This window comes from Ranitomeya imitator, chromosome 6 (genome assembly GCF_032444005.1).
Source record: "Ranitomeya imitator isolate aRanImi1 chromosome 6, aRanImi1.pri, whole genome shotgun sequence".
Lineage (NCBI taxonomy): Eukaryota > Metazoa > Chordata > Amphibia > Anura > Dendrobatidae > Ranitomeya > Ranitomeya imitator.
Window position 1 is genome coordinate 240,823,714 of NC_091287.1, and position 27,652 is coordinate 240,851,365.

General features: G+C 44.6%; 1 protein-coding gene across 2 annotated transcripts in view; it reads right to left on the reverse strand.

The window, feature by feature from the left end:
• Window positions 1–1,707: 1,707 nt before the first annotated feature.
• GALNT4 (polypeptide N-acetylgalactosaminyltransferase 4) overlaps window positions 1,708–27,652 on the reverse strand; it is a 109,179-nt gene continuing 83,234 nt past the window's right edge. For both annotated transcript variants that reach the window (XM_069730518.1, XM_069730519.1), the window contains exons 8-11: window positions 25,104–25,235; window positions 13,511–13,621; window positions 8,871–9,023; window positions 1,708–5,530 (exon numbers count right to left, since the gene is read on the reverse strand). In XM_069730518.1, coding sequence (XP_069586619.1) covers window positions 5,399–5,530; window positions 8,871–9,023; window positions 13,511–13,621; window positions 25,104–25,235 — 528 coding nt within the window. In that variant the 3' untranslated portion in view covers window positions 1,708–5,398. The remainder of the gene's footprint in view (window positions 5,531–8,870; window positions 9,024–13,510; window positions 13,622–25,103; window positions 25,236–27,652) is intronic.

Sequence of the window (27,652 nt, forward strand, 5' to 3'; positions counted from 1 at the left end):
GCATGAGGACATTTACAGATTTGTGCCACCATAGCTTAGGGTCTTTGGCTACTTTTGTGCTTTGATTTCGGTGAGATTTTAGTACAGAGCTGTTCCGCCATGTGTTGCAGTACGGATGACTCAAGCGTCAGATGTACAAATATATTTCCCCCTATAAAATACTGCTCCTATGGAGAATGCCTCTGTATATTTGGTATCTGATGGAGCAGGTCAAATAAATTTGTACAGAATCCATCAGGAAAAGGTTGTGATTGCAGATGTACAGCAGAGTCTGTACCACAGATTAGTAAATATATTTCAGATTAGTGAACTATAAATCCAAGCAGACCCATTAGAACGAGCTCGCTGTAGGGGATAGAGGGGACTTGTAGTTGTCCCAGTGAATTAAAGTAGGATTAGCAAAATGATCGTGTAGGTTTGGCATTGGTATAAGAATGCAATCTATGGTGAGCGCTCTGGTCTGAGTACTCTTCGGTAACTGATGTAACAGAACCTCCATTTGCTTCCATGTTCTAAAGACCATAAAACTACAAACCGAGTGGAGCTTTGAGAATATTAATATCTGTCCTCGGGCTCGCTCACACCACCATATTAATCAGACGTGTGCTATCCAATGTTTTTGATCGGCTAGCACTCGGACCAATGATTTGTAATGGGGCAGTGCTGATCAACTTTTTTTCTCATATCGATTTGGCATGAAATAAAAAATAATTGCAGCATGCCGCAATTTGACTCTTAAATTGGACAGGAGTAGCCCATTCAAGTCTATAGCTGCATGGAAATCATGGACTCACAGAATGGAAAAGATGGAGACATTTAGTCGGTCTTCTCCTCATAGTGTGCTCAGATTCTTGCACCCGAGAGAATCAGATCATGCGATGCTGACACTCGGATCAAGCTCTGATCAGAGTGTCATTAGCATAATCAACCAGATTCTCTCGGATGTGAGAATCTACAGTCGTGTGACCCTGGCTTTAAGGTTGTCATTTTAACAGGATCATAAAGAGTAGGATGATCCAGACGAATTTCACAACCTGATTACAGAATGCTTTTTTGATCAATGCCTCAAAAAATAGTATTTTTTAATTAAAAGCAGAGCTCTAACAGTTTGTGTAACATGACTATTTCAAAGTTTAAGGTTCCACAATGAGTATTTGACACTGCTTATTTCCTCTGCGTAAAAAACAGCATTTTCCAGTTCCAGAAGGTGAATGGGACTTATAGAAATGCCCACTGTGCTGCATTAGATACAGAAAATCCACAGGTAAAAAAAAAAAAAAGCACATGCATGTTTAGTGCATTCCCACTGTGGAAACGTACTGGACGCATTAAATCCACACGTGCATGTATCTAAGTTTTGCTAAAACCAAATACAGGTAAATATTAAAAACAAAAAAATTACTTAAAGCATGACATACCAGAAAGACGCAAAAAAAAGTATAAAAAATACAATAAACACATGTAAGAAAATGTACAGAAAAGAACGCAAATTTTACCAATTGGTGCAGAAATGCTGCAGAAAAATCTGCAACACTCAAATACTCTTCCTGGATATGCTCACGAGGGTTTTTTTTCTTTTTTTAGAAGATTTTGGAGCAGAATCGGAGCAGAAGCTCTACACTTATCCTATGGAGAACATCTTTAGGCCTGAGAGCATGAAGCAATGGAAAAAAAATAAAAACTAAAAGAATGAGAACACACTTCAACTTGTTAGAAAACAGGTTTTTTTTTTGTTTAATTTCCCAACAATTTTTTTTTCAGATTTAATATGAAATTTAAATTAATCTTTTTATGTAAGTGATAACATAGAATCAATCATTTATAAATCAGTAGTTTGCAACCAAATTAATTCTGTACAATTCTTCTAATAGCTAGCTTTTAATATGCAGTACTGTTCATACAACGAATGCAGCAGACAAGAAAAAAGGGTTCATTTCAACCTCTGGTAAACATTGAATCAGCTCGCATTCAAGCCTCAAAAGGAACAAATCACTTCTACTTTGGATCCATAAATTAGTTGAGTGGGAGATGCCCTTTTCAGTAGAGATCAATATACTGCAAGTAAAAGCATTAAAAAGGAGCCAGTCTGCTCCCTAGTCTCTCCTAAACCACCACCATTTTATATAGGCCCATTCATGGATTATAAGAAAGTCCTTTAGTGCCATACACTAATTTCAAAGTCTGAAAAATCACATTAATTGTATGCAATTCATCCAGGACTAGTCTGTTGGAGCGTTGATTTCCCCAGACTAGTCCTGCCACAGTAATGATGTCCGTGGATGCATAATATCCACTATACAGGTGACCTCACCATCGGGGCTCAGCAACTCTCACGTATGTACACAATGTTCTGCCTGCTCGGTCATAATGCCAGGTGTACGCTCTCTGGCTTCATCCGAGCACTGAGCATGTCCAGGTAGGCATTAGTGATGCCCATTCCGCTTTGCAGCCAGCCGCAGTGAAGCAGGGTTGGCGTCACCAATACCTACCTGGGCATGGGCAGAGTGCTGGTGACTAGGGTTGAGCGAAACGGATCGTTCATTTTCAAAAGTCGCCGACATTTGGCAAAGTCGGGTTTCATGAAACCCGACCCGATCCCTGTGTGGGGTCGGCCATGCGGTACGCGACTTTCGCTCCAAAGTCGCGTTTCGTATGACGTGCTTGGCGCCATTTTTTTCAGCCAATGAAGGGGCGTGGTGAGAGAGAGAGAGAGACAGAGAGAGAGAGAGAGAGAGAGAAAAAAAAAAAAAATCCCATTGGCTTTGCATTGGGTTTCGTGTTTCGGTCGATCCTCGACTTTTCGCCATAATCGGCCGATTTCACTCGACTCGACTTTTGAGATAGTCGGGTTTCGCGAAACCCGGCTCGACCCTAAAAAAGTCAAGGTCGCTCAACCCTACTGGTGACACCACAGGGCGTACACCTGACTTCATTGCACATGGCCAGGAAGGCATAACATTGCACTGATGCGCGAGAGCCTTGATGGTGACGTCACCTGGGTGGTGAATGCTAATCACGCCCAGGGGTGATTACAAGATCTGAGGCAGGACTAGTCTGGGGAAATCAACTCTCTGCCGGACTAGTCCTGGATGACCTGGATACCACAAACCAGATTCATAACTTGATTTTTCAGATTTCATAATAAGTGTATGGCACATAAAGACCGTATTATAATCCAGGAATATTCTTATATAAAAGTAATGGTGGCGGTTTAGGAGGCATTGGTGAGCAGACTTGTTCCCGATAAAGGGAGCTTATCATCAGAAAATTGCCTATTGTTTAAATTACGTTTTTATGTTACATTAGTACTTAAAACTAGTTTGGCTTTTTTTTTTTTCATACGACACTATAAAAAGAAAAAAAAAAATTGGCAATCTTGCCATTTTCACACTGGTCAATGGGACTTCTCTAGACTCTTATTGTAATTATTGCATTTTTGCCTGTTTTGTGGCATTTTTGGTGTTTTCTCACCAAATTCGTCTTTTCATTTGTACGTTAAGTCTATTTAATGTGTTCTCTTGTGCTGTGCTTTTTTTTTTTTTTTTTAATTCACCACCGAGGGCTTGATTTAGGATTTCCATATGTTGTTGCCTGGTGCACCATTTGTAACTTTTCACAAAATTAGTTGCACTGTACTCCACTCCTCCCTGGAGTGATTTTTATGTACAACCAGAAGTTTAGAGCAAAAAGTTGCAAAAAATTCTCTAAAGTTAAAAAGATTTCCATTGTTTATTTTGTGCAAAATTCACAAACCCCGTATGTCAATAAAATGAATTTGGTGTAATGAATGTCAGAGAGTACAGAAATTTAAAAAAAAAAAGGAAACTCCAAAAGCTCATACTTCTGTTCTTCAGGGAATAGTTTACAGCACAAATTGACAATTTTTTTTTTTTTTTTATAAGTACATTTAACACAACCTGATTTAAACAATAGTTACATTTACTAATGATACATTGCCTTTAAGGCTGTGATAACACGTCCTGGCCGCATCACCCCCAGAAGTGGCCAACAACTGTGTTAATACGGAGATCATCATGGCTTCCAGATTATTTCACCTATGAGTTTAATCATTTCTGACCAAGTAGTTAAGCAGTAAAGTGCCCGTTCACTGAGTGACCGAAACTAAATTGCTTTTAAGTGCTATCATTTGCAAACCATGCCCATCTACTATCTGCTGTGGTTCTCAGCCGCACTGAGGCACAACCCTAGACACCATACGACCAAAGCTATAGAACCATTCACACAAAGAATAATTAAAAATGTAAAATCATCATCAGATTTTCCAGAAACCTGTGCATAATATATACCTGTATTCACACACACACACATACATACTTGGTTGCATAGAAAGTAGGTACCGTTACATGGACAGTATTCTATACGGAAGGGTAGGAGAAACTGGGTGGAACCATCTCCACATTAAAAAAAAGTTTTACAAGTACCGTTGACAAAATCAATTTTCTAGCCTGAATCACAATTGTCACACTAAATATTTAAAATCCTGGAAAGAAATAGGAAAATTGGAGTTGTACAAATGTATAACAAATTTTGACAAGTAGGGCAATTTTCGGAGTGCTTTGCCAGATTCACATACTGCATTTGGGAAGCGGGTTGGAACAAGAAGTTAATAAAGGGGTTGTCTCATGCCAGACATTTATGGCACATCGCAATTGCTTGGAACCAGTTGGGACAAGTGATCAGGACACCCCTATTCTGAAGACAGATGGGGGTGCTGGAGGTGGGAATTACGACCAAAAGTAACTTCCCGTAGTAAGTGATCCACAGGATGCGCCGTCCTCTACTGAACCGTTAGATTGGTTTTAGGGCTCATCTACAGAATGATATCAGAACCTTAGATCATCTGGAAGACCAGTCTGACACGCTACTAGAAAGAGCAGGCACCGCTATATCTTTTCATATCTACAAACAACTAGAGTATTTGTTCTTCCCAAGTAGCAATGTCCTAATTCACAATTTCCAACAGCTTTTCTAGAAGGAACTGAAATCCTTGTTTGTTTCGGCTGCAGCATTGCATTGTTCAAGTGCCTGGCAATGACAATCGGGTTATGTTGCACAGTCTCACATGATACGAATACGTGGCACTGGGTGCAGATGTGTATCTCCATCCCCTAATATATCAAATCCTTTCTAAAACGGAGCATAATTCATAAATAAATAAACATGTGATGAACAAATGTGCTATGTACCATTGTGTACCAAGGCACTGTAGAATATGGAGTATTGTTAAATGCTGGTGAGGTTTCCTGCGGAGATGCAGTCAGGTAAACATTAGTCCGGTCAGGCTAATCTGCCTTTGTGAAATTAGATCTTCTGTGCTTGGAGCTTCAGGTGTAAACTGGAGAAACTTCTATTCAGTCCCTTTTGCAGCCATTTTCTTCTACCTTTCAAACTTCCAGAGCTGGTTCTTTTCCAAGGCGTTACACGGCTGCATCTGCACATCTGCACGGCCTTCTGGTGTACGATATGAGCCAAGACATTTGTCCGAGTCAGGATGATATATTGTTCCATCCTGTACAGAAACACACAAGGTGTGGAAAGTGTCATTATTCAGCTACTATTATGCTGTGCTTGGCTACCATCATGCTCTTCATAAAATGTTACTTCACCCGTCTGACATTCACGGTGTGAATACACAGTGCGATGTTTGGACAAGCCGTGGGTCTCCGACCAGAACTCAAAATACTAATACATGTGACGAGGCGGTTGAGTTCGAGTAAATGGACCTGCGAGCTGTCTAGACATTGTGAGTCCAGGTCACAAAGGTCAGACATGTGAAAACAGCCTGAAACTTTTACTACTAGAAACTCGCATCTGCGGTTACACTATTTTTACTATTTTTTATGAATCAGTTCATTTTTTTGGAAGAGCTTACATCTTGCATGTAAATGCATTTCAGAGAAAATAATCAGTAAATACCAATTCCAAATCAGCACTCAAAGTACATGGTGCTTGTGTCTAGGGATGGCAACGTATTTCAAATGATTAAGACCGGCAATCACGTGTAGATTTGCAGAATTCGTAGACTTTTGTTCCATATTCTTACAAATATACGTAACGCGTTTTGGCTTGAACATGAGCCTTTGTCAAAGTCTGAAGACAGAGACTGAGACTGCTTGAAAAAGGCTTGTGTTTGGCTTGAAAAAATCATGCAGCCAGGCTTGGAATCTTGCTACCCAGGGTTTGGGGTGGATAAATCAACTAACAGGTTCCCTTTGAGAGCAGGAAACATAGTTAAAAGGAGTCGGTCACACCCAAACTGAAATCATACTTCTGGTACAGGTTATAATTATTTTATCTAAAAACAGATGTATTACATATCTAAATGAAGGGCTTTTGTGCCCCCTTAGAGTAGACAAGTGCACAGTTCCGCCTCTCAGTTACCATCCTCAGTCCCTCCCCTTGTGATGACTGGCAGCACATGAAGAGCGCCACCTGTATTGAATCCTCAGCCTTGCAAGTACTGACACTGCAGGAGCAATGGTGCACTAGGCGACCCCTGGAGACAGAACCAGAGGGTGCCAGTGCACATGGGTATTGTGTGCGCTCTCAGCTCCTGCAATATCACTGTAGGAAAGGCTGAGGAATCAATACAGGTTGTGCACTGAAAACCCCTCTTTTACATATGTTTTTACATAAAAAGACCCCTAGAAAAATCTTTGAGTTCCCATAAGAATGTAGAAATGGTTTCATTTCAGTTATGGCGGTAACAGACTCCCTTTAAAAACAGGAAACTGTGGCTCCCATGTTACATTACATCACAAAAACTGAACATTTGGTACTTAGAGAAAAAATTGTAATCTTATAAATCATGATTTCATCTTCAAATTCAGGCTCATAACAGTAAACCGTTCAGAATAGTGACTTTTGGCCCCATGTTACCATATGACATATGAAGAATATGCGTGCAGACCATTTTGACCAGAGTACACAGCTCCTAATACATTTATGCCAAGTTTTTTGTGTCATAGTACTCTTTAGTACTTTCTTAAAAAAAAAAAAAAAAAGTGACAATTTACCGAAATGCAGCAGAGAAACAAATACACAATAGTAAGTTCAGACAATAATCCAGCACGTTGCCGCAGCTCGGCTTCAGTAAAGGTACCTTCACACATAACGATATCGTTAACGATATCGTTGCTTTTGGTGACGTTGCAACGATATCGTTAAGGAAATCGCTATGTGTGACAGCGACCAACGATCAGGCCCCTGCTGTGCCATCGTTGGTCGCTGAACAAAGTCCAGAACTTTATTTCGTCGCTGGATCTCCCGTGTGACACCGATCCAGCGATGTCTTCACTGGTAACCAGGGTAAACATCGGGTAACTAAGCGCAGGGCCGCGCTTAGTAACACGATGTTTACCCTGGTTACCATCCTAAAAGTAAAAAAACAAACAGCACATACTTACCTACCACTGTCTGTCCCCGGCGCTGTGCTCTGCACTCCTCCTGTACTGGCTGTGAGCGTCGGTCAGCCGGAAAGCAGAGCGGTGACGTCACCGCTCTGCTTTCCGGCCGCTGTGCTGACAGTCAGTGCAGGAGGAGTGCAGAGAAGCAGAGCGCCGGGGACAGACAGCGTTAGGTAAGTATGTAGTGTTTGTTTTTTTACTTTTAGGACGGTAACCAGGGTAAACATCGGGTTACTAAGCGCGGCCCTGCGCTTAGTTACCCGATGTTTACCCTGGTTACCGGCATCGTTGGTCGCTGGAGAGCGGTCTGTGTGACAGCTCTCCAGCGACCAAACAGCGACGCTGCAGCGATCCGGATCGTTGTCGGTATCGCTGCAGCGTCGCTTAATGTGAAGGGGCCTTTAGGCATAGCTCAGATACAATGTCATGTAACACAAAAGAAAGATGTACGCTAAGTGCACACGTTGCAGAATTTCCGCAGAAATTACCATGGCAATTCCGCAACTCCTGCCGCGGGTATAACGCATGCAGAATTAGCATGCGTATTTCCGCTAAACACTAGCGTTTTCCAAGCGATCTGTAGCATCGCTTGGAAAACTGACTGACAGGTTGGTCACACTTGTCAAACATAGTGTGTGACAAGTGTGACCAACTTTTTACTATTGATCTGCCTATGCAGCATCAATAGTAACAGATAGAATGTTAAAAATAATAAAAAAAAATAAAAAATGGTTATTCTCACCTTCCAGCGTCCCGATCTCCTCAGCGATGCACGCGGCGGCTTCCGTTCCCCTGGATGCAGTGTGCGAAGGATCAGGGATGATGTCATGGTCACGTGACCGCGACGTCATCGCAGGTCCTTCGCACAATGCATCCCTGGGAACGGAAGCCACCGCGTGCATTGCTGAGAGGCAGGAGGACTCCGGGGGCCATCAGAAGGGAAGTATCACTATTTTTTTATTTTAATTCTTTTTTTTTTTTTAAACAATTATATGGTTCCAAGTCCGTGGAGGAGAGTCTCCTCTCCTCCACCCTGGGTACCATCCGCACATGATCCGCTTACTTCCCGCATGGTGGGCATAGCCCCATGCGGGAAGTAAGCGGACTAATGCACTCCTAGGTGTGCGGAATCTCCGCGATTCCGCAAATTAATGAACATGCTGGTTTTTTTTCCAGAATGCGTTTCCGCTCAGGAAAAAAACACAGCATGTGCATACAAAGTGTGGATTGCCTTCTTTTAATAGGATGCTTAATGTGAGCTTTTTTTCGCGTTTTTATAGCGAAAAAAACACAAAAAAATCAGGAACGTGTGCACACAGCCTTAAAAGTGTGTGTAAAATAAAATGAAATGTTACATTAAAATATAAGACTAAGCAAACATGAATCATTAATAGGGATAATACAGAAAATTTGTATATAAACAGAATTATTAGTAGGACTTACAAGGCGAAACTCCCAAATAATGCTTTGAGGCATCAGGCCACCATCTTTAGGACAGTGTTTCATCCCAACATAAGTCTGGTGTTCTGGGACTTCTGCACATAGTTCAGTGACTGAATTGAAACGAATCTCACGTTTTGTCGTGTATTCAAAAAACTGAAAAAAAAAAAAGATATGTGTATACGTCATCACAAGCTGTACTGTAGGGATATATGGAAAATGCAATTATCCCCACACAAAAAGATTGTTTTGCGAAACTGCTTGATTTTTTCCCATAGCCATAAAGATGAACCAGACCCATACCCTAACTATGTAGAAACCAGTAACTAACGCAACTCAATGCTAGCTATGGTTGGACCCATAACAAACCCTTACCAATTCCTGATTCTTTCACATTTCAATATGTTAAATTATAAAATATTATGTAAAAATTCCTGAAATAGTGTCGCCCATTGGTTGTTTTGGACATTAATGTGCAGCTGCATTGAAGTATATGGGGCCAAACTGTGCTACCCTCATACACAAGCTGTGTTAGGTGTGGTACGGCGTGTGAAAGAGCAGCTGTGGGTGCACAACCTTGTAAAACCCTTCTAACAAGGCTGCTGCTTCTAACATGGCTGTCCAACAAGACCGCACCACCGCGCCAAAGCGACCCCTCGATAATGCAATGAGTGGAACAGCATGATTACTAAGGGCACTCATAAGTCTACACTTACCCCAACTATCACAACCAGTCCATAGGTAGGAATAAGCCCAGAACATTACCAGTATATTAAGCCCAAAAAATCTTATTTATTAAATATTAGATTACAAGGATTGAACCAGAGTGCTGCTAATACCTGCAGGGATATAGGGCATACCAATAGCAGTGACAATTATAGTATCTACAAGCAGCACCAAGCCCTTGTAACACACTTATATGTATAGTGTGTGATATGGCCAGCCTATTCCCACCTACTCCAAATCATAAATGGCGTAGTACCAACATGCATGTATGCAAGCAGCATCAAGCAATGATTATATGGACAGGGTCAAACAGGGATTATGAAGGATAGTAGGGTTAGTAATTAGAGATAGGTGGACCCCTGGATGTTCGGAACAATTAAAATAAAAGCTTGGGTGCAGGTACCAGAACTGTACCTGGACCCCATTTACTTGAATGGGGGGCCCGAACATTCAGTGTTTGCCACACTATCATGTGCATGACAGCGCAGCCAACACTGCTTCTGATCGGTAGTAAAATTATCACCGCCGGTCAGACAGCCGCGGTTCCCAGCTGTGATTGGAGGTAAAACTGACAGCTGAGGGCTGCAACTCAGTAATATCCTGGGCTTATTTATACCTATGGACTGGTTGTGATAATACTATATATTGAGTTTTGATCTCGTTACCAATATAACTCCATATAGAAATTTGTGTATCCAAGTTATTCGAACTCTATCTACCACCAATGTGAATGATCACATGTATCTATGGGGGTAAACAAGGACAAAAAAGGTACTGTACAGTTCTGACAGCCAACAAACATGCTTCAGTCCCTTCATGAATACAAGCATATACTTGGTTCACCAGTTGGCAATTAGTATAGCATGTACCATGTTCCCAAAGACAGTGCATGTTGAAAACAGGTTTAGAGATTTACAGAAGACAATGCACAAATTAACACACAACTAATTAATGTGCCTTGGTAGCTTTAGGCCATGTTCACACAGTGCGTTTTTTACTGCGGAACCGCCGCGATTTTGCCGTTGCGGCTCCGCAGCTGTTTTCCATGCAGGGTACAGTACACTGTACCCTATGAAAAACAGGAACCACTGTGCACATGATGCGGGAATCGGGAAAAAAAGCCGAGCTGAATAGCTGCGGTAAAAAAAGTACCATGTCACTTCTTTTTGCAAAACTGCAGCGGTTCTGCACCCATTGACCTCCATTGTGAGGTCAAACCCGCAGTAAAACCCGCAGATGAAAAATATATCTGCGGGTTTTACTGCGGTTTGTGGTGCAGAACCGCTGCAGTGTGGCTGCCCCCCGTGCCCCAATCCCACCCCCCCATGCTCCGATGCCACCCCCCGTGCTCCGACGCCCCCCCCCCCCCCCCCCGTGCCCTCATCTCCCCCCCTTATACTTACCCGGCCTCCCGGTGTCCGTCCGTCCGTCCGTCTTCTCCCTGGGCGCCGCCATCTTCCAAAATGGCGGGCGCATGCGCAGTGCTCCCACCGAATCTGCCGGCCGGCAGATTCGTTCCAAAGTGCATGTTGATCACTGAGATATAACCTATCTCAGTGATCAAAATAAAAAAAATAGTAAATGACCCCCCCCCGCCCCTTTGTCACCCCCATAGGTAGGGACAATAAAAAAATAAAGAATTGTTTTTTTTTTCCACTAAGGTTAGAATAGGGTTAGGGGTAGGGTTAGGGGTAGGGTTAGGGGTGGGGTTAGGGGTAGGGGTAGGGTTAGGGTATTTTCAGCCATTTTAACCCTAAAAAAACTCCCTAGAAAACACACAGACTCTGCATAGAAAACTGCATAAAAAAACACACTAAAAAACGCATCAAAAAACGCACCAAAAACGCACCAAAAAAAAGGACCTGCGTTTTCTGCCAAGAGCTGCGGTTTTTAGTGCAGAAAAAAAAAGGATGGAAATCAGGAACGTGTGAACATGGCCTTAAAGTCATGTCCCCTTTTTCTGACAAGACAATTTGTTGCTATCTGAAAAGTGTTGCGGCCATGCTATATGCTGCTATTATCAATTAGCTATTGAACCCGTTCTACGCCCGGGTGGCGAGCATTTATAATGGTATATGGTCTCCATCCTGGTATGTGCTGCTCCATCATGCGTCCCCATCCTGTCATGTGCTGCACCCATCCTGCGTCCCCATCCTGTCATGTGCTGCACCCATCCTGCGTCCCCATCCTGGTATGTGCTGCACCCATCCTGCGTCCCCATCCTGTCATGTGCTGCACCCATCCTGCGTCCCCATCCTGGTATGTGCTGCACCCATCCTGCGTCCCCATCCTGTCATGTGCTGCACCCATCCTGCGTCCCCATCCTGTCATGTGCTGCACCCATCCTGCGTCCCCATCCTGTCATGTGCTGCACCCATCCTGCGCCCCCATCCTGTCATGTGCTGCACCCATCCTGCGTCCCCATCCTGTCATGTGCTGCACCCATCCTGCGTCCCCATCCTGGTATGTGCTGCACCCATCCTGCGTCCCCATCCTGTCATGTGCTGCACCCATCCTGCGTCCCCATCCTGTCATGTGCTGCACCCATCCTGCGTCCCCATCCTGTCATGTGCTGCACCCATCCTGCGTCCCCATCCTGTCATGTGCTGCACCCATCCTGCGCCCCCATCCTGTCATGTGCTGCACCCATCCTGCGTCCCCATCCTGTCATGTGCTGCACCCATCCTGCGTCCCCATCCTGTCATGTGCTGCACCCATCCTGCGTCCCCATCCTGTCATGTGCTGCACCCATCCTGCGTCCCCATCCTGCGTCCCCATCCTGTCATGTGCTGCACCCATCCTGCGTCCCCATCCTGGTATGTGCTGCACCCATCCTGCGTCCCCATCCTGTCGTGTGCTGCACCCATCCTGCGTCCCCATCCTGGTATGTGCTGCACCCATCCTGCGTCCCCATCCTGCGTCCCCATCCTGTCATGTGCTGCACCCATCCTGCGTCCCCATCCTGGTATGTGCTGCACCCATCCTGCGTCCCCATCCTGCGTCCCCAACCTGTCATGTGCTGCACTCATCCTGCGTCCCCATCCTGGTATGTGCTGCACCCATCCTGCGTCCCCATCCTGTCATGTGCTGCACCCATCCTGCGTCCCCATCCTGTCATGTGCTGCACCAATCCTGCGTCCCCATCCTGTCATGTGCTGCACCCATCCTGTGTCCCCATCCTGGTATGTGCTGCACCCATCCTGCGTCCCCATCCTGTCATGTGCTGCACCCATCCGGGGGCCTGAGCAGGCGGGGACACCGGCGCGCTGTGGGGGTCAGGTGCCGGTATCGCCGCCAGCTCAGGCCCCCCAGCACTTACTATACTCACCTGTCTGTCCCGTTCCAGCGCTGAGCGCCGCCATCTTCCCGGTCTCCTGGCTGTGACTGTTCAGTCAGAGGGCGGCGCCGGCGCGCATTAAGCGCATCATCGCGCCCTCTGAACTGAAGGTCACAGGCCGAAGACCGGGAAGATGGCGGCGCTCAGCGGTGGAACGCAGGACAGGTGAATATAGGTGATACTCACCCTCCTGGCGGTCCCTGCTTCTCTGTTGGAGATCGCGGTGTGCGTTCAGTGTGAACGCATACCGCGATCTCCCGGGAGCGTCACTCTGTGAGGCCCAGAGTGCGCCGGCGCTTGCGCCTGCGCAGTCTATAAAGGCTTCGGACAGAGTGACGCTCCCAGCGTTATATTATAGATGTAACTTTATAAATCGGAGTGATTCCATTGGTAAGTGCAAAGTAAACTTAAAAATAAAAGTAGATGGATAATTAAAGCTTTCACTATTACACAAAGCTGCATGTCTCCATGTGTAACGCACCACACACGCGCACACGCACACCTTACTCCTTTGACATTACCGCCACATCACGCTCTACATATTATCAATTTCATATATTGCCTGTACCTAGAAACATACCTGATTGCCCCCTTGTCCATGACATCCAAACAGTGAGATGTGAGCTCCAGTGGGGTTATGATCTGGTGCATTGTAATCTAAACACTCGGATGGTATGCCCATGCTGCGGATCTGAAGGATACATTAAATGCAATCTTTACATTTAACTCCTTTAAAATGAAATCTTGAAATGTAATATGTATTAACTCCTGGTATACCCAACAAAGAAACAGACTGAGGGATATTAGTGGGCATTACATTTAGCTCAATCAACATGTGGCGTGCAGCCACTATCATGCCCTATAAAACTATGCAAAGAATGTAAAGGGGTTGTCTGGGATTATTTCTTTTCTCATGGGCTCTTATGAGCTGCTTTGTAGACAGGCATGACTACAGACATCATGTTGACTGACAGCTGGCTCCCCCAGATATGCAGCAGGAAGTTGGATGCCAATCAGCATGATATCGGCAGTGACGCCCCGTCAACAAAGCAGAGTAAAGAGAAGCAGCTACTCGGTCGTTGTGATGTAATTGGAAGCCGCAGAATGGCCAGCAGCAGCGGTCCGTGACTGCTCTGAGACAGCTTTGATCTGTGCCAGGCAGAGAGTTAGCAACTACCTGCAAGTTCCTAGGCCCATAAGAAAAAAAAAATAAAATAGTCCTGGATAACCCCTTCAAAGAAGCACATGACAAGACAATAGTGAGGCCTCTATACAAGTCACAACTGGTTCGGTAAGTTATCAAATACCTGTTTCTAATTGCACACAGTATTCCAAGACAGGTTATCACACATGGGGTTGCTTAGTTTGGGAAGGGGGAAGGTGGCATAGAAGTTACCTCATTACTATATCAGAGTGACATGAGACAGATCTGTTGTAATGACACTGATAGTGTCACTGTGGAAAGCCTAGATGGCACAAGCAGAGGGCACAGGACCGAGAGCCGGGAGGGTAAGGAGCAGGGCACACAATGCGCACAGGACCTTAGACTAAGGCACACAGTATGTACAGGACCTGACACTAGACAGTCACGTGACCGCAGAGTGGCAGAGACACAACGAGAGAGGACGGGGAATCAGCCGAGAGCGCAGAGCACATGGAAGAGACCAATAACGAAGTCAGTGGGGAGCCGATCGTCAAAGCCGGACGAGAGCGAGGTACCAGGGACAAGACAGAAGAATAAACTGAGATGAGCCAAGGGGTCAGAGAACCAGGAAGGACAGATAAGTACCGAGCAGAAAACAGAGGCAGAAGTTTAGGGGACAAAACCGGGTCATACACAACAAAGCTCACACGCACAGAGGCACTACGATTACAGATGAGTAACCTGGGTCAGGAACCACAAACCAAGTACGTGGAAGTATTACTGACACCTGACCCAGGAACAACTATTATTAAATAGCCCCCCCAGAACAAGAGAGGCAACTCACGTTAACCCTGACCTGACCAGGACGGAGGCTGGATCATCCCCGTCCAGAGTCAGGACATCTGTATTATGATTTTTTTTTATACACTGCTCAAAAAAATAAAGGGAACACTAAAATCCCACATCCTAGATATCACTGAATTAAATGTTTCAGTTGTAAATCTTTATTCATTACACAGTAGACTGTTTTGAGAACAATAAAACCTAAAAATAATCAACGTAAATCATAACTAATATCCCGCGGAGTTCTGGAGTTGGAATGATGCTCAAAATCAAAGTGGAAAATGAATTTACAGGCTGATCCAACGTTAGTGGAAATGCCTCAAGACAAGGAAATGATGCTCAGTAGTGTGTGCGGCCTCCAAATGCCTTTATGACCTTCCTACAACGCCTTGGCATGCTCCTGATGAGGCGGCGGATGGTTTCCTGAGGGATCTCCTCCCAGACTTGGACTAAAGCATCCACCAACTCCTGGACAGTCTGTGGTGCAATGCGACGTTGGTGGATGGTGCGAGACATGATGTACCAGATGTGTTCAATCGGATTCATGTCTGGGGAACGGGCGGGCCAGTCCATAGCTTCAATGCCTTCATCTTGCAGGACCTGCTGGCACACTCCAGCCACATGAGGTCTGGCATTGTCCTGCATTAGGAGGAACCCAGGGCCAACCGCACCAGCATATGCTCTCACAAGGTGTCTGAGGATCTAATGGCAGTCAGGCTACCTCTGGCGAGCACATGGAGGGCTGTTCGGCCCTCCAAAGAAATGCCACCCCACACCATTACTGACCCACTGACAAACCGGTCATGCTGAAGGATGTTGCAGGCAGTAGATCGCTCCAGACTCTGTCACGTCTATCACATGTGCTCAGTGTGAGCCTGCTTTCATCTGTGAACAGCACGGGGCACCAGTGGCTAATTTGCCAATCCTGATGTTCTATGGCAAATGCCAAGCGTCCTGCACGGTGTTGGGCTGTGAGCACAACCCCCATCTGTGGACGTCAGGCACTCAGACCATCCTCATGGAGTCTGTTTCTAACCGTTTGTGCAGACACATGCACGTTTGTGGCCTGCTGGAGGTCATTTTGCAGAGATTTGGCAGTGCTCCTCCTGTTCCTCATTGCACAAAGGCTGAGGTAGCGGTCCTGCTGCTGGGTTGTTGCCCTCCTACGACCCCCTCCACTTCTCCTGGTGTACTGGCCTGTCTCCTGGTAGCGCCTCCAGCCTCTGGACACTACGCTGACAGACACAACAAACCTTCTTGCCACAGCTCGCATTGATGTGCTATCCTGGATGAGCTGCACTACCTGAGCCACTTGTGTGGCTTGTGAAATTGATGGCCAAACAGTGTTGCTTCCTAAGTGGACAATTTGATTCCATGGAAGTTTGATTTACTTTGAGTTATATTCTGTTGTTTAAATGTTCCCTTTATTTTTTTGAGCAGTGTACATAGGCATGGGATAATAACAATTGAGCATGCTGTACATCTTGAGGAAAGATTATTCTACAGTCTTATACATGGGGATTTTTTACTGTAAGGGTATGTGTCCACGTTCAGGATTGCATCAGGATTTGGTCAGGATTTTATATCAGTATTTGTAAGCCAAAACCAGGAGTGGAACAATTAGAGGAAAAGTATAATAGAAACATATGCTCCACTTCTGCATTTATCACCCACTCCTGGTTTTGGCTTACAAATACTGACATAAAATCCTGACCAAATCCTGATGCAATCCTGAACGTGGACACATACCCTAAGAGCAGTGAGACTATTGAGCTCTATGACACATACTGTTGTATGGATTATATTTTTAAAAAGTCAACAGGGCCCTAGAGGTCTTTCAAGAAAGTTGTAATTGTCACGCTCACGCCCTGACTGGTGGGCGTGAGCCAGGGGGTTTGTGGACCCACTGTGCCACAAACCAGACTACCCAGGAAAGGGCTTGACTAGGACAGCTGCCTTGGTTTTCGCTGGAGCCTCTGATGGGGAGGTCAGGCTTTGCGGCAGGCAGCTGCCAGGTGCTACTCCAGGGTAGTGTCTGGCTGTGGCTGCTGATCCCACTTGGGAAACAGGAACACTAGGACAGGTGCGGGTGACAGGCAGGACTGGCAGATGAGCACGGCTGAAACTCTGATGAGTAGGCAAGCAGGCACAGCTGAGACACAGGGCAAGCAGGCAGAGCTGAGACAGGGCAGGCTGGTGTGGTGTATGAAGGTAGAGATCTGTTCACACAGCGGATGCTAGTACTGGAACAGACAGGAGCGAGTGGAGTATGAAGGGACAGGTTGGGACCTTTTCACACATGAGATGCAGGTATGGAAACAAGCAGGAGGGAATGAAGTATGAAGGAACAGGTTGGGACCTGTTCACAGAGGAGGTGCAGGTACGAATACAAGCAGGAAGGAAAGAAGTATGAAGGAACAGGTTGGGACCTGTTCACACAGGAGATGCAGGTACGGAAACAAGCAGGAGGTAATGAAGTATGAAGGAACAGATTGGGACCTGTTCACACAGGAGGTGCAAGCAGGAAGGAATACAAGCAGGCAGGAAATAAGTATGAAGGAACAGGTTGGGACCTGTTCACACAGGAGATGCAGGTACGTAAACAAGCAGGAGGGAATGAAGTATGAAGGAACAGATTGGGACTTGTTCACACAGGAGATGCAGGTACGGATACAAGCAGCAAGGAATGAAGTATGAAGGAACAGGTTGGGACCTGTTCACACAGGAGGAGAACCGCAAGGCTGTGGATAAGAGCGGTAGAGCAGCAAGAGATAGTGCAGCAACAGAAGCTAAGCAGAGCGGAATCGCAAGGACTGCGGAGAGGAGCTGCAGCAAGAGATTTCTGCAGCAGGAGTGGAGCAGAATAGAATGGAGCAGAACCGCAGGAATGCGGAGCAGAGGTAAAGCTGCCAGAGAGTGGAGCACAGACAAAGTCACAAGGGTACAGAGCAGGCAGTGACGCAAGAGTGCGGAGCATAAGCAAACAGAGGACACAAGGAAAGACACAGCCGGGAAAGAAGCCACAGACAAGGAGACAGAGGTAGGACAAAGTTCAGACAAGGTAATAGAACGAGACAAGGTACAAGAACAAAAACACAGGGACCAGGATATTCTGCCACCTGGAGGGCAGACAGACAATTACAAAGCAAGGCTAGAATTAGAACAAAGACACTGAGACCAGGATATACAGCTTCCTGGAGGGCAGACAAACAAGATCAATGCAAGGCAAGGAGAAAAGCCTCGAGAGAAGGAAAAACACAGAGCAAGACCTGGCAGCGCAGTAGCAAAACACTAACTGAGTTTAGACATTGCACAGGCCAGTTCGATAAGGTGGAGCTGCCCTAAATACTATAATAATAATAATAATCTTTATTTTTATATAGCACTAACATATTCCACAGCGCTTTACAGTTTTGCACACATTATCATCGCTGTTCCCGATGGGGTTCACAATCTAAATTCCCTATCAGTACAGTATGTCTTTGGAATGTGGGAGGAAACCTGACTACCCGGAGAAAACCCACGCAAACACGGGGAGAACATACAAACTCCTTGCAGATGTTGTCCAAGGTGGGATTAGAACCCATGTCTCCAGCGCTGCAATGCTATTCACTGAGCCACCGTGCTGCCCATACTAGAGGCCACTTGGTAATTGGTCAGGGACACATTAGACAGGTGCGCCCTGATTCCATAAGAACCAGAGAGTTCTGGCACCGCTCCCCTAAACACACAGCCAGGAAGCAAGCAGAGCAGGCAGAAAGCAAGAGGCACAGAGCATGGAGCCGGCAGCAGACAGAGACCACAACATGACCTGGAGCAGTGTGAGGTGTAAGATGGTGAGTGATGGATGGGATGCCATGCAGTGATGCCCGCAGAGCTGTTACAGTAATTAACGTTACTTAACAGTAAGAAACAGGTTACTTGTGTTAGAATTTACGGTGATCACCATAAAAGGATGAATGACTTTTTCCATCTAATAAAAGGCAATTAACAACTGCCTCATAGGGATTTTTGTGTTCTTCTTGATCAACCCTGTAGGACAATGGGTGTTGTGGATTCTGTTTTTGGGCTCCCTCTGGTGGTTACAGATGGTACTGGGTGACTTGTGTTTTCTGCGGTCTCTGGTGTCCACCTGTTCTATCAGGATATGGGAGTTTCCTATTTAACCTGGCTTTCTTGTCATTTCCTCGCCGGCTATCAATGTAATCAGTGTGTCTTGTTACCTCTGCTTCCCGCTTCTGTAATCTTCAGGACAAGCTAAGTTTTTGATTTTCCTGTTCCACGTTTTGCTTAATTTTTGTCTTAGTCCAGCTTGCAGATATGTGATTCCTTTTTGTTGGTTGCTCTAGTGGGCTGATATTACTCCTCATGTTCCATGAGTTGGCACATGAGTTCAAGTAATTTCAGGATGGTTTTTGTAGGGTTTTTCGCTGACCGCGCAGTTCACTTTTGTATCCTCTGCTATCTAGATTTAGCGGGCCTCATTTTGCTGAATCGGTTTTCATAACTACGTATGTGCTTTCCTCTCATTTCACCGTCATTACATGTGGAGGGCTGCTATTTCTGTGGGGTGTTTCTCTGGAGGCAAGAGAGGTCTGTGTTTCTTCTAATAGGGGAAGTTAGTCCTTCGGCTGGAGCGAGACGTCTAGGATCATCGTAGGCACGTTCCCCGGCTACAGCTAGTTGTGTGTTTAGGTTCAGGATCGCGGTCAGCTCAGTTTCCATCACCCTAGAGCTTGTTTTGTGTTTTGTGCTTGTCCTTTTGTGATCCCCTGCCATTGGGATCATGACAGTATAGCCGGCCAAAAGTGGTAATCGTATTGGCTGAAGTAGGAGGAAAGTAGTCTGAGGAAGTTTTTTTTTTTTTTTCTCCCCTCAGAGTTTGCTGCCTAGCCTTAATTGCAGCCTGGCTGCGTCTTACCTCCTCTTAATCCTTGAATGGCTCTGACCTCAGCTGTTTATCATGGACGTCCAGAGTTTGGCTTCCAGCCTGAATAATCTTGCTGCTAAGGTTCAAAATATACAAGATTTTGTTGTACATGCTCCTGTGTCTGAACCTAGAATTCCTATCCCAGAGTTTTTTTCTGGAGATAGATCTAGTTTTCTGAATTTTAGGAACAATTGCAAGTTGTTTCTTTCTTTGAAATCTCGCTCCTCTGGAGACCCTGCTCAGCAAGTCAAAATTGTTATATCTTTCCTGCGGGGTGACCCTCAGAATTGGGCATTTGCATTGGCACCAGGGGATCCTGCGTTGCTCAATGTGGATGCGTTTTTTCTGGCATTGGGTTTGCTCTATGAGGAACCTAACCTAGAGATTCAGGCTGAAAAAGCTTTATTGGCTCTCTCTCAGGGGCAAGATGAAGCAGAAATATATTGTCAGAAATTTCGGAAATGGTCGGTGCTTACTCAGTGGAATGAGTGCGCCCTGGCTGCAAGATTCAGAGATGGCCTTTCTGAGGCCATTAAAGATGTTATGGTGGGGTTCCCTGCGCCTACAGGTCTGAATGAGTCCATGACTATGGCTATTCAGATTGATCGGCGTTTACGGGAGCGCAAACCTGTGCACCATTTGGCGGTGTCTTCTGAACAGGCACCTGAGACAATGCAATGTGATAGAATTCAGTCCAGAAGTGAACGGCAAAACTATAGGCGGAAAAATGGATTGTGTTTTTATTGTGGTGATTCAGCTCATGTTATATCAGCATGCTCTAAACGCACAAAAAAGGTTGATAAGTGTTGCCATTAGTACTTTACAGTCTAAGTTCATTCTGTCTGTGACTCTGATTTGTTCATTATCAGCCATTTCCGTCGATGCCTATGTGGATTCAGGCGCTGCCCTGAGTCTTATGGATTGGTCATTTGCCAACCGCTGTGGGTTTAGTCTGGAGCCTCTGGAAGTCTCTATTCCTTTGAAAGGAATTGACTCTACACCTTTGGCTATGAACAAACCTCAGTACTGGACACAAGTGACCATGCGTATGACTCCCGTTCATCAGGAGGTGATTCGCTTCCTGGTACTGTATAATTTACATGATGTCTTAGTGCTTGGTCTGCCATGGTTACAAACTCATAACCCAGTCTTGGACTGGAAAACGATGTCTGTGTTAAGCTGGGGATGTCAGGGGGTTCATGATGATGCACCTCCGATTTCTATCGCTTCATCTACTCCTTCTGAGGTTCCTGTATTTTTGTCTGATTATCGGGATGTTTTTGAGGAGCCTAAGCTCAATTCGCTTCCTCCTCACAGGGATTGCGATTGTGCTATAGATTTGATTCCTGGCAGTAAATTTCCTAAAGGACGTTTGTTCAATCTGTCAGTGCCAGAGCATACTGCTATGCGGGATTATGTTAAGGAATCCTTGGAAAAGGGACATATCCGTCCATCTTCGTCCCCTTTGGGAGCAGGTTTTTTTTTCGTGGCCAAAAAAGATGGTTCCTTGAGGCCTTGTATAGATTACCGTCTTTTGAATAAGATTACAGTCAAATATCAGTATCCTTTGCCATTGTTGACTGATTTGTTCGCTCGCATTAAGGGGGCTAAATGGTTCACTAAGATTGATCTTCGGGGTGCGTATAATCTTGTGCGGATAAAGCAGGGTGATGAGTGGAAAACCGCATTTAATACGCCTGAGGGCCATTTTGAGTATTTGGTGATGCCTTTTGGACTTTCTAATGCTCCTTCCGTCTTCCAGTCCTTTATGCACGATATTTTCCGTGAATATCTGGATAAATTTATGATTGTGTATTTGGATGATGTTTTGGTTTTTTCTGATGACTGGGAGTCCCATGTTCAGCAGGTCAGGAAGGTGTTTCAGGTCATGCGGGCCAATTCTTTGTTTGTAAAAGGTTCAAAGTGTCTCTTTGGAGTCCAGAAGATTTCTTTTTTGGGGTATATTTTTACCCCTTCTACTATTGAGATGGATCCCGTCAAGCTTCAGGCTATTTGTGACTGGACGCAGCCTACATCTCATAAGAGTCTACAGAAGTTCTTGGGCTTTGCTAATTTTTATTGTCGTTTCATAACTAATTTTTCTAGTGTTGTTAAGCCTTTGACGGATTTGACTAAGAAGGGTGCTGATGTTGCTGATTGGTCTCCTGCGGCTGTGGAGGCCTTTCAGGAACTTAAGCGCCGGTTTTCTTCTGCTCCTGTGTTGCGTCAGCCAGATGTTTCGCTTCCTTTTCAGGTTGAGGTTGATGCTTCCGAGATTGGAGCGGGGGCGGTTTTGTCGCAGAGAAGCTTTGATTGCTCAGTGATGAAGCCATGTGCGTTCTTTTCTAGAAAGTTTTCGCCCACTGAGCGGAATTATGATGTTGGTAATCGGGAGCTTTTGGCCATGAAGTGGGCATTTGAGGAGTGGCGTCATTGGCTTGAGGGTGCTAGACATCGTGTGGTGGTCTTGACTGATCACAAAAATCTGATTTACCTTGAGTCTGCCAAGCGTCTGAATCCTAGACAGGCTCGTTGGTCACTGTTTTTCTCCCGTTTCGATTTTGTGGTTTCATACCTGCCAGGTTCAAAGAATGTGAAGGCGGATGCTCTTTCTAGGAGTTTTGTGCCTGACTCCCCTGGAAATTCTGAGCCCACTGGTATCCTTAGGGATGGGGTGATTTTGTCGGCTGTCTCCCCAGACTTGCGACGTGCTTTGCAGGAGTTTCAGGCAGATAAACCTGATCGTTGTCCGCCTGAAAGACTGTTTGTTCCGGATAATTGGACCAGTAGAGTCATCTCCGAGGTCCATTCTTCTGCGTTGCCAGGTCATCCTGGAATATTTGGTACTAGAGACTTGGTGGCCAGGTCTTTTTGGTGGCCTTCCTTGTCGAGGGATGTGCGTTCTTTTGTGCAGTCTTGTGAAGTTTGCGCTCGGGCTAAGCCTTGCTGTTCTCGCGCCAGTGGATTGTTGTCACCTTTGCCTATCCCGAAGAGGCCTTGGACGCACATTTCCATGGACTTTATTTCGGATCTCCCTGTCTCTCAAAAAATGTCCGTCATCTGGGTTGTGTGTGACCGCTTTTCTAAGATGGTTCATCTGGTACCCTTGCCTAAGTTACCTTCCTCCTCTGAGTTGGTCCCTCTGTTTTTTCAGAATGTGGTTCGTTTGCATGGGATTCCGGAGAACATCGTTTCTGACAGGGGATCCCAGTTTGTGTCTAGATTTTGGCGGACGTTCTGTGCCAAGATGGGCATTGATTTGTCCTTTTCGTCTGCATTCCATCCTCAGACGAATGGCCAGACGGAACGAACTAATCAGACCTTGGAAACTTATTTAAGGTGTTTTGTTTCTGCTGATCAAGATGACTGGGTTACCTTTTTGCCGCTTGCCGAATTTGCGCTTAATAATCGGGCTAGTTCTGCTACCTTGGTTTCTTCTTTCTTTTGTAATTCGGGGTTTCATCCTCGTTTTTCCTCTGGTCAGGTGGAGCCTTCTGATTGTCCTGGAGTGGACATGGTGGTGGATAGGTTGCATCAGATTTGGAGTCATGTGGTGGACAATTTGAAGTTGTCCCAGGAGAGGGCTCAGCAGTTTGCTAATCGCCGTCGCCGCGTGGGTCCTCGACTTCGTGTTGGGGACTTGGTGTGGTTGTCTTCTCGTTTTGTTCCTATGAAGGTCTCTTCTCCTAAGTTCAAGCCTCGGTTCATCGGTCACTATAGGATCTTGGAAATTCTTAACCCTGTGTCGTTTCGTTTGGATCTCCCGGCATCGTTTGCTATTCATAATGTGTTTCATCGGTCGTTGCTGCGGAAGTATGAGGTACCTGTTGTTCCTTCGCTTGAACCGCCTGCTCCGGTGCTGGTGGAGGGAGAATTGGAGTATGTTGTGGAGAAGATCTTGGATTCTCGTGTTTCCAGACGGAAACTCCAATATTTGGTCAAGTGGAAGGGTTATGGTCAGGAGGATAATTCTTGGGTGGTTGCCTCTGATATTCATGCTGCTGATTTGGTCCGTGCATTTCATAGGGCTCATCCTGGTCGCCCTGGTGGTTCTCGTGAGGGTTCGGTGACCCCTCCTCAAGGGGGGGGTACTGTTGTGGATTCTGTTTTTGGGCTCCCTCTGGTGGTTACAGATGGTACTGGGTGACTTGTGTTTTCTGCGGTCTCTGGTGTCCACCTGTTCTATCAGGATATGGGAGTTTCCTATTTAACCTGGCTTTCTTGTCATTTCCTCGCCGGCTATCAATGTAATCAGTGTGTCTTGTTACCTCTGCTTCCCGCTTCTGTAATCTTCAGGACAAGCTAAGTTTTTGATTTTCCTGTTCCACGTTTTGCTTAATTTTTGTCTTAGTCCAGCTTGCAGATATGTGATTCCTTTTTGTTGGTTGCTCTAGTGGGCTGATATTACTCCTCATGTTCCATGAGTTGGCACATGAGTTCAAGTAATTTCAGGATGGTTTTTGTAGGGTTTTTCGCTGACCGCGCAGTTCACTTTTGTATCCTCTGCTATCTAGATTTAGCGGGCCTCATTTTGCTGAATCGGTTTTCATAACTACGTATGTGCTTTCCTCTCATTTCACCGTCATTACATGTGGGGGGCTGCTATTTCTGTGGGGTGTTTCTCTGGAGGCAAGAGAGGTCTGTGTTTCTTCTAATAGGGGAAGTTAGTCCTTTGGCTGGAGCGAGACGTCTAGGATCATCGTAGGCACGTTCCCCGGCTACAGCTAGTTGTGTGTTTAGGTTCAGGATCGCGGTCAGCTCAGTTTCCATCACCCTAGAGCTTGTTTTGTTTTTTGTGCTTGTCCTTTTGTGATCCCCTGCCATTGGGATCATGACAAATGGGTTGTCCTTGATGGACTGCTGTGTATTTTAACTATCAACTTAAAGAGGAGAACTTAACATATACACATATTCTGTAGACAGACTCAGTGGCATGTCAGTGTGCTAGCCATTTTCACGTCTTTTTCTTTTGGATAGAGACATGTGAAGAGTTTTGTTAGATCCACAGCCAGAACCTACAAGTCAATGAATGGGTCCTTGAAGGGAACTTTTGTGTTGCATCCATGTGTGAATTTGACCTAACTGGCCACATTTCCAGTATATTACCACAATATCCCACAGAGTTTTTTAATCATTAAAATTTACACAATGATTAAAAAATTGCAAAATTTGCCTTTTTTGTTTTGATAACACTGTTAATATAAATCATATAAATAGCACAGAATAGGGCATCATAATATCAAAGAGTATACTTACAGCCCCATGCCAGCCAGGACGATCTTCTGGGACATGTAAATCTGGAAACACATTTCTCAAGTACCAATCAAAATTCTCACACTGCAATCTCTCTCGAAGTAATTGTCGATCAGAAATATCACCATATTTTTCCTAATATAAAATAAAGTAAACAAATTAAAGTAAAAAAAAAAAAAGAATCCTGCAAGCTACAGTAAATTTCCTGTGCAGTTTATTTTTCATTGTGTATTATAGGTACACTTTAAATAAAAAATGTTTTTTGGATCAATGTTAGAATGAGATTTAACCCCTTAGTGGTAAAGCCAATTTTGCCTCAATGCATGTGTCAAATTTTATAAATCTGATCAGTGTCACTTTGTGTTATAACTCTGTAACACTCAACGGATCCCACCGATTCTGAGAACGTTTTTTCATGACATATTGTACTTCATAATAGTACTAAAATTTGTTCAATATGACTTGCGCTTATTTGTGAAAATATCAGAAATTTGGTAAAAAGTTTGCAATTTTCAAACATTTCATTCTTATGCCTTTAAGCCAGAGAGTTATGTCACACAAAATAGTTAATAAATAACATTTACCGCATGTCTGCTTTACATCTGCATAATTTTTTAAACAATTTTGTTAGGAAGAAAAAAGGGTTCAAAGTTGATCGTAATTTAATTTTTCCATCAAAAGTTACAAAATTATTTGTCACATTTGAAGTGACTCTGGGGGGCCTTTATGACAGAAAATACCCAAAAGTGACACCCCTGCACCCCTCAAAGTCCTCAAAACCACATTCAAGAAATATATTAACTCTTCAGGTGGTTCACAGTAGCTAAAGCAATGTGGAAGGAAAAAACTTTTTCCCCACAAAAATTTTACTTTAGCCCCAGATTTTGTTTTCACAAAAGGCAACAGGAGAAATTGCACACCAAATATTGGTACTCATTTTCTCCTGAGTACGAAGATACCCCATATGTGGGGGATTATTACTGTTTGGCTGCACGGCATGGTTCAGAAGGGAAGTAGCACCATTTGACTTTTTTAACACAAAAATGACTGGAATCGAGAGCTGATGCCAGGTCGCGTTTGGAGAGCCCCTGATGTGCCTAAACAGTGGAAACCCCCCACAAGTCACCCTATTTTGGAAACTAGACTCCACAAGGAATGTAACTAAAAGTGTGGTGGACACTTTGAACACTCAGGTGCTTCATAGAATTTTATAACGCAGAGCCATGGAAAAAATAAAATGGAAAACAAATAACATTTCCCCCACAAAAATTTTACTTTAGCCTCAAATTTTTTTTTCCCACAGAAGCGCAACAGGAGAGAATGGACACCAAAATATCTCCCGAGTACGCAGTTACCCCATATGTAGAGGAAAACTACTGTTGGGCGCACAGCAGGGCTCGGAAAGGAAGGCATCACGTTCTGAAACACAGACTTTGATGGAATGGTCTGTGAACGTCATGTCACGTTTAGAGAGACCCCGATGTGCCTAAACAGAGGAAATCACCAACAACCTACCCAATTTTGAAAACTAGACCCCTCAAGAATTTTATCCAGGGGCATATAATGAACATTTTCAACTCACAATTGCTACACAGCATTTGATAATATTATGTCGTTCTATTGGAAATTTTCTTTTCTTTTCAAGAAAATGTTGTTTTAGCCCCAAATTTGTAATTTTCACAATACATAATTGGAGAAAACAGACCCCATAATTAGTTACGCAATTTTTTCCGAACACGATTATACCCCATATGTGGTCAAAATTTCTGTTTGGACTCATGGCAGTGCTAGGAGAGGAAAGAGCGACATTTGTCTAGAATAGACTGTGAATGCCATGTCGCATTTGGAGAGCCTCTAACATGCGAAAACAGCAGAAACCCCCCTCAAATTTCCCCATTTTAGAAGCTAGGCCCTTCAAGGAATTAATCTATTGGTGTACTGAGCATTTTTAACTACAGCTGATTCACAAAATTTTATAACATTTACGGCAGATGTGAGAACAAAAAAATTATTTTTTTCACTAAAATACTGTGGCACCAAATTTATACTTTGCACGAGGGATAATAGGAGAAATTGGAACCCAGGATTTGTTATGGAATTTCTCCAGAACGTGGCAGCAGCCAACATTTGGTTGTAGAATGTTTGACAGAAGTCAGGGATCGGATAGGAATGAGCGCTACTTGGCTTTTAGGATGCACATTTTGTTTGACTAGATTGTGGGCCCCATTAGCTGGGCCACTGAGGTGACAGAACAGCAGAAACTCTCCAGAGGTGAGGTATTGGAAACTTCACTGCCTAAGGAATTCATTTAGGGGTGTAGTGAGTATTTTGAACACATACAGTGGGGCAAAAAAGTATTTAGTCACTCAGCAATAGTGCAAGTTCCACCACTTAAAAAGATGAGAGGCGTCTGTAATTTACATCATAGGTAGACCTCAACTATGGGAGACAAACTGAGAAAAAAAAATCCAGAAAATCACATTGTCTGTTTTTCTAACATTTTATTTGCATAATATGGTGGAAAATAAGTATTTGGTCAGAAACAAACAATC